At 40.3% G+C, this 18,889-nt stretch overlaps 2 protein-coding genes across 2 annotated transcripts; one reads left to right on the top strand and one right to left on the bottom strand.

Moving 5' to 3' along the window:
- The first annotated feature begins 3,021 nt into the window (after positions 1 to 3,021).
- OR5BS1 (olfactory receptor family 5 subfamily BS member 1) lies at positions 3,022 to 5,886 on the top strand. The gene is made up of 2 exons (XM_077871838.1): positions 3,022 to 3,791; positions 5,724 to 5,886. The coding sequence occupies exons 1-2, from the start codon at positions 3,022 to 3,024 to the stop codon at positions 5,884 to 5,886; spliced, it is 933 nt and encodes a 310-aa protein (XP_077727964.1).
- Positions 5,887 to 9,219: 3,333 nt separating this feature from the next.
- LALBA (lactalbumin alpha) lies at positions 9,220 to 11,248 on the bottom strand. The gene is made up of 4 exons (XM_077871837.1): positions 11,080 to 11,248; positions 10,595 to 10,753; positions 10,071 to 10,146; positions 9,220 to 9,554 (listed from the first exon to the last, which is right to left on the bottom strand). Exons 1-4 carry the CDS (start codon positions 11,210 to 11,212, stop codon positions 9,494 to 9,496), a joined length of 429 nt encoding a protein of 142 aa, XP_077727963.1. The 5' UTR covers positions 11,213 to 11,248; the 3' UTR covers positions 9,220 to 9,493.
- Positions 11,249 to 18,889: the final 7,641 nt, after the last annotated feature.

Below are 18,889 nucleotides of genomic sequence, written 5' to 3'. Positions count from 1 at the left end.
AGGCTGCCTTTAAATTCGTTTTTCCTGAGAGAGACAGGTAAGACTTGGATATTTCCCCCAAACAGGTAAAAATGTTAAATGAGAAAAGTCCTTCTAGTCCCAAGAAAAAAGGATCACTTTCTGGTCCTGATGTCCTCAAGAGTGCAAAGCCCTTCTTCCTCAATTGACTTAACTGCATGATTTCTGTTTTATCTACCTCTAAAGCAAATCTGCCGTGTTCCAAAGCCTGCCTTGGTATTGACTAAAGAGAGCTGCCCAGGAAAAAAGAAAGAAACAAATCTTAATGCTGAGCTTGGTTGGGAAAAATACATTCACTGTGTTTCTAGACTGCATCATTCTTTTTGTCCTCCTCTGGACACTTAGAAGCCCCCACTAACACAGCAATGTATAATAAGGCTCTAAAGACACCATCTGAATGTTCAAAAGAAAGCTTCGGAAGAAATCTACTGGCTTCCCGAAAAACCTAAATATACAAAGAAAATGTAGAACTATTTCCCCAATCCCCATGTTCACAGTGGGACAGTGGTGATTTCACACAGTTTTTGCCGTGAGAGGGATTATGGTGAACAGAAGCAGGCGTTTGCCCTCTGGAGAGCCTACACGCACACCACACAACACACACCCCTGAGGAATGAAGAAAGTACACATTACTAGCCAAATGGTTTTTAAAGTATATTTCTTAAGGTAACAGTTATTCTTCCCTTGTTACAAAACCATAGCCACTGCCAAGAGTAGTAGGGCAAGCGTCAAGGTCTTTGATATTGGTCTTTTGGTTAACAATAAACTTAGCTTAAGTAGACTGTACAGTTGTATGAATTTGTAAAAGTATTATATGAACAACTAGTGAGGTTTCAAACTCTTGTAACTGTAGTTGAATAGTTCTTGTATTTTCTTGTGAACCGTGTTTAATGGTTTTACCTCAAATCAGAAAACAAAATGAAGTGCTTTGGTCAGTTAATAAAATGGTTTTACCCAGTTAAAAAAAAAAAAAAAAACAACTGAGCCATCCAGGCACCCTAATATCTTTTTTCATTTTTAAAGTATCTTCAGTATCTTTTTAATTTTCTATATTTTATCACTATATTATTTTCATAATCATAAATATAATTTAAAACATAACAAAATGCTGGACAGCCGTGGTAGCCCAGCGGTTTAGTGCTGTCTTCAGCCCAGGGCATGATCCTAGAGACACGGGATCGAGTCCCAGGTCGGGCTCCCTGCATGGAGCCTGCTTCTCCCTCTGCCTGTGTCTCTGCCTCTCTCTCTCTCTCTCTGTGCCTCTCATGAATAAATAAATAAAATCTTTTTAAAAAAAAAAAGCATAACAAAATGAGAAGGAAGGGAAAGATGAAGGGAGAGAAAGAAGAAAGAAATTCCAGGTTTTTGTACCAGAAATCTTTAGAACTCTATATTTTTATCTTTAGACATTATTGGCTACCCTAGTTCCCCCCTTCCCCTTGTATGATGCAACCCACTGAAACAAGAGTGATTCTGGGAAGGAATAGTTGGCCCTTGGAGACCTCATTCACATTCAGGGCAGGCCTCCTGCTTAAGGACATCTCCAGGGACCTCCCTCAGCCTCCAAGGTCTAGAACTGAGATCAAGTCCCTCTGGCCATTGTTATATGGGAGGCAGAGTCAAGAAGTCTTCCCCGTAGACAGAAAGACTATAGGGACATTTCCTTGCTAAGAAGTTCCACCCCTGAGTCTTCTAAAGGAAGGACAAAGTTGAGGGTAGCCCACAAAAGCCCCAGCCACATCTGGGATTTTTGGTCCAGGGTTGGAAATACTGTCATTTGGTTACCATCCACTGAGATCATCTCTTGTTGGCCTAGGATGCACAGGTGAAGACAAATCTTCTCATTCATATCCATCTTCTCCTGTAACTACCTTCTCTGGGAATCCATGAGTGCACAAGCCATCAATAGAGATCAGAATCTCACTTATCTACTGAGTTACCCATCAAAGAGAAAGGTGACAATTTTACCTTGCTCTGATCTAGGCTAAAACCTATAACTCTACATTTTACCAGGTGTTCTTGGTGGGTTTTTTCTCTCTTTTCTCTCTTCTCTCTCTCTCTCCCGCTTTTACCATCCCTGTGATGCACAGAAAATGGTCCAAATTTGAGTTGACTTTATCCAAATCCTCTGGTACCATCTCAGAGGATAGCACAGTCTTCATGGACTTTCATGTAAAGTTTTAAGATTACAGAACAGAAGAGTTCTGTATAGTATAGATTCACAGAAACCCAGGAATGGGAAGACCTTGGAGTAGCCGATGGGCACAACCCTCACCTCCATTTTGAGGGCTTCCTCCTTCCTGGCTTCCGTGAAATTAGCACACTCATGTACCACTTCTGCTTGGGTTGACACAGAAGGGGAGAAAGTATTTCTATTTAGTACCAGTGAAACCCAAATTAAATTGTCCCTTAATCTTTAGAATTTCTTTTTTTTTAATCTTTAGAATTTCTAAGCTGGAATGGGCTTTAGAACCATCTAGTTTTCCCAGATTTTTTAAAATGAGAAACTCAAGGGACTTACTCTTGAACTTACTGTAGCAGAGAAATGACTTGCACCATCATTAGGTGCACAGTACCTCTATCAATCAATCATTCATCATGGTCTGTCAGCCAATCAGTTAAAATGTCATCACTTATTCACTGTGCCAGTCAGCCCTCCTGTGGTTTGAGCTCAGTTTCTTTTGGAACTGGAAAACAGTACATCTGTTCCCAAATGCTTTTCTTTCCTTCTCCAGTCCGGATAATCCCTATTCTCTTCTCTTTCCTTTCCATATCTGCTTGTCTACTTTCTTCTTTCCCACTTTCTCCACCTTAGCCAATAGTTTCCTTCCCTGAGCCAGGAAGGACTAATGAGGTCTGACGTGGCAGGGGTGTTCCTGCTACACAATCTGTCCTGGATCAGCCATGAAGTTTTACTTCCAATGCTTCATCCCCAAGACTGATAACTCATTAGATCATTCTTTTCCATTCTTGTCCTGAAAGGAGAACTGAAGTGCATGCACCATGGAAGTTGGCAACATAACCACAGTCACATTTGTCCTCCTAGGACTATCCAACAATCCTCAGATCCAGGCTCTGCTCTTTGTGCTCTTCCTGGGGATTTACCTCCTGACCATTCTGGGGAACCTGGCGATGCTGCTGGTCACCAGGGCTGATTCTCACCTCCACACACCCATGTACTTCTTCCTGAGTCACCTCTCCTTCTTGGATGCTTTCTATTCCTCAATCATTGTGCCTAAATTGCTAGAGAACCTCCTTTCCAAGTGGAAGACTGTTTCCTCTGTTGAATGTTTCACCCAGATCTCCTTGGTCATATTTTCTGGGGCCACTGAAACTTGCCTCCTTTCAGTCATGGCCTATGACCGGTTCCAGGCTGTGTGCCACCCACTGTTGTATGTGGTGGCTATGAACAAGAAGCTATGTACTGGCCTGGTGGTAGCATCCTGGGCCATAGGAGTAGGGACTAGCCTGGTTAACAGCATCCTTCTGGCTCAGCAGCACTTCTGTGGGCCCAATCTTGTCCGTAGTTTTGCCTGTGAGCTTCCCCCAGTGCTCCTGCTGACCTGTTCTGACCCCTATGTTATTGTTGCCTCCAACCTGACCACCATGGCAGTCCTGGGCCTTGGTACCTTTGTCCTATTGCTGGGCTCCTACACTCGTATCATCATAACAGCCCTAGGAATCAACTCTGCCACTGGTCGGAGAAAGATCTTTTCCACCTGCTCTTCTCATCTTCTTGTGATCACCAACTTTTATGGTTCAGGAGTTATCAGGTATGTCATACTATAACCTCCCAAATGTCAATGTAAGATATCCTTTGCCCAAAAGTGTCCTGGTCTGTAGAACAGAGCATTGCAAAATAGCAGGAAAATGACTGGATTGGAATTCAGAAGGCCTGAGTTCTAGTTCTGGCTCTGCTGTAGACGAGCTGTGTGAATTATAAAAAATCTATTTTCTTTCTCAGGTCTCAATTGTCTAACTCTGAAAGATGAGCTTGTAAAAGGACTAGAGACATTCTTCCTTTTGTTAACTTACGATTAATAGGAAAAGGAAATCAGAAAGCCCTTGTAGATTTTTATTCAGTGCTAGACAAAACAATAAAACATATCATTCTTGAAACAGATGATATCTTTTTTCCTACTGGAAGATGATGTCTCTGAAGCTTATTTGTGCTATAAGTGTTTATTAGACAACTTCTATACACCAGCCATTTTACGTGGTCAAGCTCAATTTTAATATGTAGCACACTATAAGAGAAATATTATTAATCTCACTTTCAGGTAAGGAACCTAAGTTTCAAGAGTACCAAGTAATTTCTCAGAGTCCCCAGAGCAAGTTAGAAATTGAGCCATAATATAAGTGACTCTAAATCTCGTGCTCTTTCCTACCACGCTTGTCTCAAACATAAACAGCTCTAGCTGACAAGTCCTCACTTACTAGGAGCAGAATAATTAATGGTCCATGATGTCTACTGGTGACCTGGAGATGGATTTATACAAATTGCTCCATACTTTTCTCACTTGCCTATTACTTAGAGAGAAAGAAGGAGAAGAAAAAGATGATAAGGAATAGTCCAGAAGAGCTCATTTGAGGCTATGGACAAATCTCTTTATCTTCTCTGTATCCTATTCTTCATATGCCATAAGGAGACTATAAGATTGCTCCTACCTACTCCACAGAAATATTAGGAGGGATAAATTAGATGAAGAAAAATGACAGTAAAATGAATATCTTTTTAAATCAAGCACACCAGAACCTACAAATAACATTCCAATGATGATGGCACTGTTGAAATAAATAAATAAATAAATAAATAAATAAATAAATAACGCTTCTTTGGGAAATACTCCCAGTGATCCTCAACAAAATGAACCTCAAGGGAGACAGAACATGAGAGACTCCTAACTCTGGGAAACGAACAAGGGGTGGTAGAAAGGGAGGTGGGTGGGGGATGGGGGTGACTGGGTGACAGGCACTGAGGGGGGCACTTGATGGGATGAGCACTGGGTGTTATTCCATATGTTGGCAAATTGAACACCAATAAAAAATAAATTTTAAAAAATGATCCTCAATATTTAACCTTATTATTTTTGATTCGTATCTTGTGCTTAACACATTTTTATCTTCCACTTTATTTACCAAGCTTGGCTTCTTTTCTAAACCAAAGAAAAAGGCACCTAAAAGGACAAATGTTTGTTCCACTAGCATTATATAAAATGATGTGCCGTGACTGAGGGTAATTCCCAGAGCCATAAATGTTGGGAACAATGATAGCATTATTAGAATAACCATACACTTTTGTAAGAAGCAATCCCCACAAGATGAGAACATATAGTTGTATATACAAGGAAAAGAAGAGGAAAAAATCCTCACACCTTTATCATAACTATTAAGAAAATATGCTTTGAAGACTTTGAAGTACTACAGAAACACATGAAATTGTTAGTTTTATTCTAACCTTCAGCACTTTCCTTTCCCTTGGGGCAGCTCTTACAAGATAACACATGTTTGGAGGCATTGAAGGTAGAAATGACTCAGCTCTCCCTAATCACACAATCATATCTAGATGCTGTTACCACCATTAGTTCATTCAGCTCTGAGGACCCTCTTTGCAGAGTCTCTGGGATGGGATGGACCATGGCTGCCAACAGTATTGTGACCATTGTTCTGGTCTCAGTTTACTCATTTGTGCTATTCCCTCCAAGGTACATGACCCCAGCATCTGGCTCAGCCCTGGAACAAGTACTCTCCATGCAGTACAGTGTGGTGACCCCACTGCTAAACCCTCTCATCTACAGTCTGAAGAACCAGGAAGTGAAGACAGCTCTCAGGAGGGTGCTGGCCAGGAAGCTCAGGCTTACCTTGTAACCTAGCTCCACTGCATCCTCTCGTGACAGGAGAAAGAGTTGTGCAACAGAAGAGGAAGCAGGAAGAGCTATTACCAGCTATCTCAGCATTCTTCCTTTTGCAAAAGAGAAGCATTAGTTCCTCTGACCCCAAAATCCTCCCCTAATGAAGCAAGATGGGGATACCTCCATGGAGCATCTGATATCTATCCACAGGAGGCCCAGTTACCACTCAAGAAAATTCTCACAAAAAACCCTATGAAGGATCCAAAAAAAAACTAAAAAAGAACTATTACATGATCCAGTATTCCCAATTTGGGGTACTTATCCAAAGAAAATTATATGTAGATGTCAGAGGAAAGTAGCATGGAGGAGAAATTGGGATAGAAAGAGAGAAAGAGGGACACCTGGGTGGCTCAGTGGTTGAGCGTCTGCCTTCAGCTCAGGGCATGATCCCAGTCCCGGGATCGAGTTCCGGGAACAAGTCCCAGGATTGAGGCCAGGGATCGAGGCCCTCAGCAAGGCCCATATCAATGCCCACATCAGGTTCCTGGCTGGGAGCCTGCTTCCCCCTCTGCCTATGTCTCTGCCTCTCTCTCTGTCTCTCATGAATAAATAAAATCTTTTTTTTTAAAAAAAAAAAAAGTCTGTTTCTTGGTTTGCCTCTCTTTTTTTACCATATGTTCATCTTTCCCATATGTTCATATGTTTTGTTTCTTAAATTCCATATATGAGAGAAATCATATGGTATTTGTCTTTCTCTGACTGAATTATTTCACTCAGCATAATACCCTAGCTCCATCCATGTCATTGCAAATGGCAAGGCTGAGTAATATTCCATTATGTGTGTGTATATACATCTTCTTTATCCATTCACCAGTCAAAGGGCATTTGAGCTCTTTCCATAATTTGGCTATTGTTGATAATGCCGCTATAACCTAGGGGTGCATATATCCCTTCAAATCAGTTTTTTTTTGTTGTTTCCTTTGGGTAAATACCTAATAGTGCAATTGCTGGATCATGGAGTAGTTCTATTTTTAATTTTTGAAGAACCTCAAAACTGATACAACCACTTTGGTTTCCTACCAACAGTGTAAGAGGGTTCCCTTTCTCTGCATCCTCACCAACACGTGTTGTTTCCTGTGTTGTTAATTCTAACCATTCTGACAGGTGTGAGGTGGCATTTCATTGTAGTTTTGATTCGTATTTCCATGATGCCAAGTGATGTTGAGCATCTTTTCATGTCTCTGTTAGCTATCTGTACAGAAATATGGTGCTTTAAATTGGAAGTTTGAAATGCTGGAAGCACAGAGGGCAGAGATGACATGCCCAGGTTCACACCATCAATGAGTAGCCAAAACAGACTTTAGGACTCAAATCTCCTCCTTTCACATATCTCATAATCATTGGGATAAATTGCCCTTAAAAATAAGCAAAGCAGGGGCACCTAGCTGACTCAATCAGTAGAGCATGCTACTCTTGATCTCGGGGTTGTGAGTTTGAGTCCCACGTTGGGTGTATAGATTACTTAAAAGTAAAATCTTAGGGACACCTGGATGGCTCAGCAGTTGAGCAGCTGCCTTTGGCTCAGGGTGTGATCTCAGTCCCAGGATCAAGTCCCACATTGGGCTTCCTGCGAGGAGTCTGCTCCTCCCTCTGTCTGTGTCTCTGCGCCTCTCTCTCTCTCTCTCTCTCTCTCTCTCTCTGTCTCTAATGAATAAATAAATAAAATCTTTAAAAAAAAAAAAAGAAAAATCTTTAGAAACGACAAATACCCACCATTTGCTTCAACGTGGATGGAACTGGAGTGTATTATGCTGAGTGAAATAAGTCAATGGGAGAAGGACAAACATTATATGGTCTCATTCATTTGGGGAATATAAAAAATAGTGAAAGGGAATAAAGGGGAAAGGAGAAAAAATGAGTGGTAAATATCAGAAAGGGAGACAGAACATGAAAGACTCTGAACTCTGGGAAACGAACTAGGGGTGGTGAAAGGGGAGGTGGGCGGGGGTTGGGGGTGACTGGGTGACGGGTACTGAGGGGGGCACTTGACAGGATGAGCACTGGATGTTATTCTATATGTTGGCAAATTAAACACCAATAAAAAATAAATTTATAAGAATAAAAATTTCAAAAAAATCTTAAAATTAAAAAAAAAAAAGCAAAGCAGCAAGGAAGACTAATGGAGTACAGCGTTCAAATAAAAAGGCCCAAATGGGGATCCCTGGGTGGCGCAGAGGTTTGGCGCCTGCCTTTGGCCCAGGGCGCGATCCTGGAGACCCAGGATCGAATCCCACGTCGGGCTCCCGGTGCATGGAGCCTGCTTCTCCCTCTGCCTGTGTCTCTGCCTCTCTCTCTCTCTCTCTCTCTCTCTCTCTCTGTGTGTGTGTGTGACTATTATAAATAAATAAAAATTTTTAAAATTTATTAAAAAATAAAAAATAAAAAATAAAAATAAAAAGGCCCAAATGTCAAAATTCTTCAATGGCTAAGCTGACTGTAAGGGTCCTGTGATCCTCTCACAGCACTTTGTGAAGGATATTTCCTTATCTAAAACAAAAACAAAAACCAAAAAAAAAAGGATATTTCCTTACCTCAAGAGTAAGGAAGTCCGTCAAACCATTCAAGTCACCCATTTCAGATTCTTTTCTTTTTAAAGATTTTTTTATTTATTTATTCATGACAGACACAAAGAGAAAGGCAGAGACATAGGCAGTGGGAGGAGTAGGCTCCCTACAGGGAGCTCGATGTGGAACTCGATCCCAGGACTCCGGGATCACAACTTGAGCCAGAAGCAGATGCTCAACCACTGAGCCACCCACATCCCCCACATTATAGATTCTTGGTGCCCCATCCTTGCCCTTGTCCTTTCTGTTCTTCTCCTATCCCACATCTCCACCAGTCAAAATCCAACCCATACTTCAAAACCAACTTAACTGTCACTCCTTTCATGAATCCTTCTTTGATCTCTTTTTCCCATAGCACTCCCCTAAATAAAGTACCTTTTTCTCTTATGAATGCTTGAAGAACATTTCTAACCTCTCTCATGATGCTATGACATTATTCCTTGTATTATAATTATTTATCAATACTTATCTTCTCTTTCCTACTAGTCCGTGAGGAAAGAGACCCTCTTGCCTATTTTTGACTCCCTCGATAGTTCTTTGAATATGCCAAATGATCAGTAACCTTGTTGAATTGAATTGGTACAGAAAGTAACCTCCATCTTTCTATTATAAGTTCAGCCTATTTCCTCTTCAATAGAGATGAGAGGTGACTATGACCTACAACTTCAGTGTCCACCCATTCATGCTATTTCCTCCTCCTCCCTCTGGGAAGAAAATACAGCTAGTCATTCAAAATCAGGCCCTTTATTCAAGACAGAGATGAAATCCATTGTTGTACTGAAAGTGCCATCAGAGGGCACTGAACAAGGGTCAAAAGTCCAGTGTACCAGCCATGCATTGCTGGAGAATAGTCCTCAAGTGTCCAGTGGTGTCACCACAGAGCTCAGGATTCAGAGACAAATCAGCTTCAAGGAAGAAGAAAGAAGCAAACTGAGGTAGCCTTAGGGAAGAGGCATTCCAGGAACATACAGAAGCAGAAGCACCAGTGACAGCAGGCACTCACAACTTCTCACAGCGCCACTGCTCCAGCTTCTCAGAGCAGAGTGGTTTATGGGCCAACCTGATAATGGAAAAGGAGACAGCACAAGTTGGCTAACTGGATTTTAGCTTGAACTTCCATCTAACTTTACCCGCAGGAGGGCCAAGGTGGTAGAGTGTGGATGAAAATTAGAGAAAGACTTTCCTAGCCAAATGACAAGGGACACTGAGCCACCTAGTGGAATAGGATACACTTAAAACTTCAAGAAAATTGTAGGGCTGGAAAGGACATGAATGGTATCAAGAGCTTACTTCAGGGTCTAGGACTAAACAATCAGAAATAGATGTCCATGTTCAGGTGAAGGGAGACCTAGGTCCCAGTCCTCTATTCCCTATGCTTAATAGGAATATTACCAAACAAGAGTGTCATGGAGGAGGCTTGAAAATTGGAAACCTGAGTCTGCTGGATGAGTTTTGTTTTGGAAAATACATTCTACATTAAATAGCCAGGAGATAGAAGGAGAGGGCAGTGGTGCTGGCCTAAAGAAGTGAGAAAAAGGAAGAGAAGGGAAAAGTAGAAAATAGAATGAGGATTCACCAGTAGTCAATTCCTTCCTTATCCAGGATCTTCTTGGCACAAATCATGTCATCAGTAAGGTCATCATCCAGGAACTCTGGCAGGAGTTACAAGGACAGGAATGTGAGAGCTAAGTATTACCCAGAAAGATAGTGAGTTCCCTCTTCCCTGGATCAAGCAAGTCTGGTCCTTCTCTGAAATGGAGGCTTATGCCTCTTGTCTTCCTATATTAGAAAGCCAATACGGTAATGCCCCCCTTCACTTCTCTTGGGTATCTTCAGAGGAATTATCAGCTTCATCAACTCTGAAAATGCAGGGTATCAGACTTCAAGATTTCCAAACCGCTAAGCTCATCTACTTCAGGGAACTGCCTGCGGCTTTGGTGAACATGAAAATTCTAACACCCTTTTACTGTCTATTCAAGTCCCACAACTAAAGTAGAGTAGAAGACAATGAAGTCAGAGGTGTCTTTGATACCAAAAATGAGATTATCCCAGGGGTAGGCTCCAGGAAAACAGAGGAACAGGGTAAAAGAGACTACTCACTGTCACAGGAGATGTCACAGATGTTCCTTGACTGAAGGTTCTGGTCGTCCTTGCACCAAAATTTATTGCTGATCTGGAAAAGTCCATAGTCTGTGCCACCATTGTTATTGACTATGGTTTGTGTATCATAACCACTGGTATGAAATATAGTACAGATCCCTGAGGGAAAGATGAGAAAGAGCTATTACAGAGGTGTCCAAACACAGCATTTATAGCATAAATGAGGACCTGTATTACCAGACATAGAAAGACTCTCTAATTAATTTCCAAATATTACAATGCACAAAGTGTCTTAATGAGAAGAAGAGTTCCAATAAGGATCAGATGATAAGAAATGGAAGATACATGAATAGAAGTAACAAAAGAGTAAACAGTTAAGAAGATAAGAGGATTATTATATAATTGTATGAAAATGGAGAAGAAAATGAGGGTAGAAGAGACAGGTAGATGAAAAATGAGATGAAGCAAGGCAGCAGGGAACTCACATTCAGGCAAAGCAATGCCTCCAAAGCCATCCATGTCTTTCAGCACCTGGGACAGCTCACATTTTGTAAATTGCTTTGCCTGGATGGCAGGGAACAAGATGCTAACCAGGAGCAGAGAGACAAAGGACATCATTTTGGCTGCCCCCAAGAGCCTGAAATGGAGGCACCACACAACTTCACCTCCTTTTATTTGTGGAGAAAGCCTCAGGGGCCCTGGAATAAAGCCCTACCTCCTGGAAGAGGATAAAGAGAGACTGGCCATGCCAGCTGAGCCTGCCAGCTTCCTTCTGTACTTTCACCCCATTTTTCCTTCTCCTCCCCTACTCTCTAGTCCATACCAGGTATTGTTTTCTGCCCAGAGAGAGTTTCAAGCATGATTCTGTTCCCATTTGGTTTTGTTTGTACCTTTGTTTCTTGAAGGAAGCAGGATGTCCCCAGTCTACCTCAGGAACAAAGGAGGCTTCAGGGCTAATATGAGTGAGGCAATCAGAAAATAAAATAAGGGCCCATGGCCAACACCCCTTGCCCCCTAGAGACATACAGAATATGGAAAGGGAGTATATGTCATTACATGCCATAGTCCCAGGATCAGAGCTGGCAGTTGTCCAGTCAATCCAGGCATTCGGCAAAGCCCAGAAAGAATCCCATGATATGGTGGTTCATGGCTAGGGGCTCAGGAATAGGGATAAACTATAGCAACATAGACTATAAAAATCAGATATAACCTGGATCCAGAGACTTCCTACTTCAGGAAAATAGAGAATTTGAAAAGTATGTATGACAGTATCTAGCTATCCTATGAGCTATTACCAGGCTCTCCACCCCTAACCACCACTACCACTAAATAGCCAGGTACTACATTTATGTTAATTAAGATATTATGTAAATCCAAAAGTAATAACTTGAAGATTTGTCATGGATATAGAAACTTATAGACAGCCTCAGAGTTGGTCACAAAAGGTTAAAAAGACAAGACTTTGAGCACTTTAAGATTGGACTAGGACATTCTCGTATCTGGCTCCTTGTGGGGAGCCTGCTTCTACCTCTGTCTCTGTCTCTCTCTCTTTCTCTCTCTCTCTCTCTCTCTCTCTCTCTCTCTGTCTCTCTGTATCTCTCCCTCCCTCCCTCCCTCCGTCTCCCTTCCCCTCCCCTCCTCTCCCCTCCTTCCCTCTCTCTCCCCCTTTCCCCCTTCATACAGTGCTCTCTCTCTCTCTAAAAAAATGTAAATAAGTACAATTAAAAAAAAAAAGTTCGGCCACATGGAATCGAGACTGCTGGATAACGATAAGGAAAACAACTCCATGTGTGAGAAAGTAGGAGACATGTAGAAGAGATTCATTTTTATCCAGTCCTCACCTATGTAAGAGAGTGAAAACTTCTCAACATTAAAGGAGCTGCATTTTGGGGACAACCCTAAAACCACCTGTAGGGCAGCCCGGGTGGCTCAGCGGTTTCGCGCTGCCTTCAGCCTGGGTGTGATCCTGGAGACCCAGGATCTAGTCACACGTGGGGGAGTCTGATTCTCCCTCTGCCTGTGTCTCTGTCTCTCTCTGTGTCTCTCATGGATAAATAAATAAAATATTTTAAAAATATAAATAAATAAATAAAAATTAAAAAATAAAAATAAATTTTTAAAAAAAAGATTGGACTAGGATATAGTTAGAGTCCATAAAACAAGATTCTGGATCTGAGCTTTTTTAAGATCGGTGCCATTGAGCAAGTAGAGTTGTGAGTACTAGTTCTAAATAATTACTCCAACCTGCTGGCATCAAGCTTCACGTCATGATGCCAATAACTATTATCCTCCTTCATGGCAGGGAAGAGAATAAAGAGAATGCTCTTTATTCTAAGACTTCCAAATTGAAGGTATTCCTAACTGTTATATCCTACAGCTCTTCAGAATCAGGGCAAACCCCTCTCAGTTTTATCTGTCTTCCATATCATGGATAACCAGTATGTGTAGTAGCATGAGTGAAACAAGTATACAGGATCTTGGTGCCAAGAGAGATGAACAGAAAGTCCTGATAGCAAAGAGATACATGTTCAGAAACACAGTGAAATGTTACTACTGCCTTTCTCTTCCATTCTACCCAGAGGCATTGAGAGGTGCGTGAAGAACAAAAATAGGAATTCTATCACACTAAACAAGTATGATTGAAAATATGGCTGGGAGCAGAGGATGATCTTAAACCATACAAAAGAGGGACAGATAAATAAAGCTAGTCCTGGGATGCCTAGGTGGCTCAGTGGTTGACCATCTGCCTTTGGCTCAGGGCGTGTTCCCGGGGTCCTTGGGGTTGGGTCCCACATCCGGCTCCCCTCAGGGAGCCTACTTCTCCTTCTGCCTATGTCTCTGCCTCTCTCTGTCTGTCTCTCATGAATAAATAAATAAAATATTTTTAAAAAAAAAAGAAAGAAAGAAAGAAAAAGCTAGTCCTGAGGACTGGTCTCTCCAATAGTGAAATCTGATGTAAAATGCCTCCTGCACTGACCTATGGACTAAGTACTTGTGATAGAATAAAATGGTGGGCCAAGATATCAGGAATCACAGGGGTTTACTATGCTTCTAGCCAAGTCAAGACTTACAGCAGCAGCCTGCTTGCCCAAAATTTGGTTGTGTCTCTGCCCTTCCCTGAAGCAATAAAAAGCAGTATTCAAATCTACACAGCTAAGCCCAGAAAATAAATGTGCCTCAGGCAAGAGGAGCCATTATTTCCCTGGAAATGTTTGTAAAATAGCATATCTTGTGGTCATATGAAAAAGAAGATGGGAGATGTCTAAAGGGAACAATTACAAGCATTCAGAGAAAGACACAGATTCTTGGCAATACACCAAAGAAGAACAACAAACAAAGACCACAGCACTGAAAGAGGAAGCATGTGGAAAGATATCAGCACAGCTAATGAAGGAAAGCTCCAGCTACCAGACAGGTAGGGTCCTCTGTGTGTAGGCTGAGATCTGAATTAAAGCAGTGAGGAGGCATTGACCACACATGGATTTTTCAGGAATATGCTAGGAAGCTGTTCATTCTCTCAGATGCTGTGCTAAAACTCAAGTTTCCCAAACCAGACTTATTTGAAGGACTTCTAGAGATTAAGGAATCAAAATCATCTGCTTCAAAATGCAGTTGGCAGGTGCCATCCAAAACTGTAGCTTGCAGATGAGTGGTAATTTATAGAGAGAGCCCAGGGCTACTGTTTGGAGGAAGACCTTCCAAACCCTAAATCCACAATAATATTGATTACTACTTCTTCTGGTTAATACACTCACCTGTTCTACTTCCTCCCATAATCCAGGAAAATTATCACTAGGTGTACAATGAGACTAGATCTTGGACTTGACACAAAAATTTCAGACAAATTATTAATTGAATTAGAGAGTTATTTATAGCAAATAACATTTGGAAAGGGAGTGATTTCTATTGGTGCTTTTCTTTTGGGGTTGCTTGTGCAAAAGTCCTTGCGAAGTCACTTAGCACTATGGATTCACATTCTGTATCTGCACCAAAGTCTTCTCAATTTACATAGCTTATTTTGAATTGTTGTATTTGTACCACTATTTCTATAACTGCTCTTCTGCTTAATGATTCATTTCTGTGAACTGAGAAAAGTATCAACAAAAAAATGCAAATATACAAATATAAATCCTGGGGATCCCTGGGTGGCGCAGCGGTTTGGCGCCTGCCTTTGGCCCAGGGCACGATCCTGGAGACCCGGGATCGAATCCCACGTCGGGTTCCCGGTGCATGGAGCCTGCTTCTCCCTCTGCCTGTGTCTCTGCCTCTCTTTCTCTCTCTGTGTGACTATCATAAATAAATAAAAATTTTAAAAATATATATATATAAATCCTAACTTGCAAATTATTTTAAAATATACTAACTAGGGAGGCCTGGGTGGCTCAGTGGTTGACCACCTGCCTTGGGCTCAGGGCGTGATCCTGGGGGTGCAGGATGGAGTTCCACATGGGGCTCCCCATAGGGAGCTTGCTGCTCCCTCTGCCTGTGTATCTGCCTCTCTCTGTGTGTCTCTCATGAATGAATGAATGAATGAATGAATGAACGAACGAACAAAATCTCTAAAATATACTAACTATACAAATTATTTTAAAACATACTAAAATGAATTTTACCTTTTTAATGAAATATTAATTAAAACAAATTCATAGGTCTGTAATTACCAAGAATGCAAATCTTAACCTATTTTTCATTTTTTTAAAAAAATTTTCTTTATTTACCTATTTATTTAGAGAGCATGAGTGAAGGAAGGGCAGAAAGACAGGTAGAGGGAGAAGGAGAGGGACTCTCCACTGAACACAGAGCCCAACATGGAGCTTGATCTCAAGACCCTAATATCATGACCCAAGTCAAAATCAGGAGTCAGATGCTTAACCAACTGAGCCACACAAGTGCCCTCATTTTAATTTATAAAATGTCTATGTTTATTTTTTAAGATTTTATTTATTTATTGATGAGAGAGGCAGAAACACAGGCAGAAGGAGAAGCAGGCCAGGCCCCCCACAGGGAGCTCAATCCAGGACTCTTATCCCAGGACTCCAGGATCATGACCCGAGCTAAAGGGAGACACTCAAGCAACCACTGAGCCACCCAGGAGTCCCAAAATTTTTTTTAACTTATATAAAATTTGTAAGAATATTATAATCAACTCACATTTACTCTTTGTGTAGTAGATTCACCCACTGCCAAAATTTTGCCACATTTGCACATTCTCTTTCACATTCTTTTTTTCTCTTATTAGGCTTCATTAGATAAATATTTAATTAAGATTTGACATAAAGGTGCACAACATGATGATTTGACCCACATGTATAGTGTGAAATGATTGCCACATTAAGGTTAGTTAACATCCCTAGTCCCTCACGCAATGACAGTTTGTGTACATGTGTGCCTGTGGTAAGAATATTTAAGATTTACTTAATGTTCTTAGCAATAGATTGTCTTCTCATTTTGTAGATTGTTACTTTTGCTGTACTTTTGCTGCTACGTTTGCTTTTTATTTTGACATGATCCCACTTGCTTATTTTTGTTGCTTGTGCTTTTGATGTTATATCAAAAAATCATTGCCAAGACCAAAGTCAAGGAGATTTTTCCCTGTGTTTTCTTATATGAGTTTTATCATTTCAAGACTTACATTTAGGTCCTTAATCCATTCTCAGTTAATTCTCATGAGTGGTATAAAATAAAAGTCCAATCACATTCTTTTGCACATTTATATTCGGTTTTCCCAACACCACTTCTTAAAGACACTATCTTTTCCTTGTTGAATATTGACTTCTCTGTCAAGGATTAGTTGACCATACATGTGTGGGCTCATATCTGCATTCTCTGTTCCATTAGTCTAGGTATCTTGTTTTTAATGCCAGTACCATACTACTTAGATTACTGTAGCCTTGTAATATAGTTTGAAATAAGGACGTGTGATGCCTCCAGTTTTTTCTTTCTCAGGAATGTTTTGGCTATTTGAGGTCTTTTGTGGCTCCATACAAATTTTAACATTGTTTTTTTCTATTTTTATAGTTTACATAATAAATAGTATAAATATTTTAACAAAATTAATTATTCCAATCATGAACATGTGATATCCTTCTTTGTATCTTCTTCATTTTCTTCCATTGATGTCTTATAGTTTTCAATGTACAAATTTTTTACCTCCTTGGTTAAATTAATTCCTAAGTATTTTATTGTTTTTGATGCTATTGTAAATAAGATTGCTTTCTTTATTCCTTTTCAGATAATTTCTTGTTACTGTATTATATATACAATAATTTTTAGAAAGTAACTTTTTACTGTTAAATTTTTAATCTCAGGTTACAAGTATGTTTCTTTTATTCATATTTTATTTTATATATTTCAGTAAGATTTTATAGTATTCTTTTTACATATTCAGTGCCTTTTTTATTGAACTTATTCCTAAGTATATGACACTTTTTTGTTGTTAATGTGAATGAGGTATTTTCCTCTTTCCATTTTTAGGTATTTACCAATAGTACAGAGAACAAGTGCTTTTTTGTAAATATATCTTCCACCCAGCCACCTCACCAAAATAGGTTATAAATTCTAACATTTTTTCACTAATTTCTTTGATATCTCCAAAAGTGATAAGCTTTCTTTTAGTTTTTTGGCTTTTAGCAAAAAGAAACTACCAGGGAATATGTCTGCCTCTGTCATGGTTCATGGAAAAAAATAATTAACAATTAACAGTAATACTAAAGTTCTCTCTTGAGAACACAAAACCATTGGCCTGTTCTCCTTCAGGTTTGTACTTCATGTTAACATGTCCACATCCAGGCAAGGATGCGCTATAATGGATGATATGGTGCACAGACCTGATTCCTTTTACCAGTTACACGATGAAAGCACTCATTCCCCCAGTTGCTAGGAGGATTATCTGCAGATAGCATTCAGCTGAAACCCTCTCTGAGCAGTTACTCTCAGAGGAATGAGCCCCCTTGCCTCAGTAGGGGACAGCACTTGCCTGGCCATTGAGACTTCACAACTTCCCATGAGACTGAGCACTTTTTTGTTTTGTTTTGTTTTGTTTTGCTTTGTTTTGTTTTGTTTTGTTTTGTTTAATAGCAGGTAAAGAAATTTATTGATAAAGGTTTACATGTTTTAGGACTTGAATGTCCTCTACATAGTCAAGAGAAAATAACTGACAGTGAATAAACAATAGGAGAAAAAACTCTTCCACAAAGATCTTCCAGAACTTCACAGCATCACTGGTCAAATGCTATAAAGAGAACTGTCCAGTGAAACCAACGAGCAGGGAGTTTAACAGAGAATCCTAATTTAACAGCCTCAATGAAAAATAAAGAACAAAGCAACCAACCAACCTTCTCTTCTACCCACTAAAAGGAACATCAAAGGGAATCAGGGAAATTTGAAATCTTACAAAGTAGTTTTTTTGAAGACTAAAGGGAGAGGGGAGGGACACACCATTGCAAGTGTTATAACACCTAATACATGAAGACAAGGATTCTAACAAATTTTCTAAGTCTCTACGTGCATCATCAAGAATCGCATTATTAGAAACAGACTGCATAGACATATAAACTATTTGGTATTAAAAACAGACCTTGCTATATGAACATATAGTATGTCACTTTTATCTTGCCCTTTAGCCTGGAATCCCTCAACACTCACCACACAGTCAGTGTGGTCCTGAATTAACAGCTGCAAAACCCAGGACACCCCATCGTGTCATTTTGTAAAGGATCAAGATTCAGCATCTAGAGGTCCCCACCCAACCTCTGTGCTGTGTGTGTGTGTGTGTGTGTGTGTGTGTGTGTCCCAGAAATAAGTAACTTCAAGTTTCATTATTAAGTCCACAGGCAAGTTTGAATACTGAGATCTAGCTAGAAAAAGTAGCAGCAAAGACAAAATTAGCTGGAATTCACTAGAAAAGCTAAAGGAAGATTAAAAAAAAAAAAAAAAAACACTGCCAGTTCAAGTCAGAATGAAGGTGAGGGCCATTAAGACCAACCAGCTTTGCAGAAATGTGGATGTTGTGCTATTGTTCTTTGAAAAACGAGGTCCCTAAGAAGCAGGTTCACTCGAAAAAAATATCGTGTTTGCTAAGTTTCTACCGCCATCCCCAAGTTACTTCCAATTTTGTACACTATTCAAGGGGAGAGCATATGTTGATTAAGATGTGTTCACAGCTGATGCATCTCCAAAAAGTTCTTCCTGAAGGCTGCCAGCTTCTAAATATCCTCAATCGTGACAGTATTATACAGAGAGGCCTGGATGCCTCCCACAGACCTATGCCCCTTCAAGGAAATCCTATTGAGTTCG

The sequence above is a fragment of the Canis aureus genome, chromosome 25 (genome assembly GCF_053574225.1).
Source record: "Canis aureus isolate CA01 chromosome 25, VMU_Caureus_v.1.0, whole genome shotgun sequence".
Lineage (NCBI taxonomy): Eukaryota > Metazoa > Chordata > Mammalia > Carnivora > Canidae > Canis > Canis aureus.
Note: the sequence above shows the minus strand (reverse complement) of the source record. Positions and strands in the feature narration are given on the sequence as shown.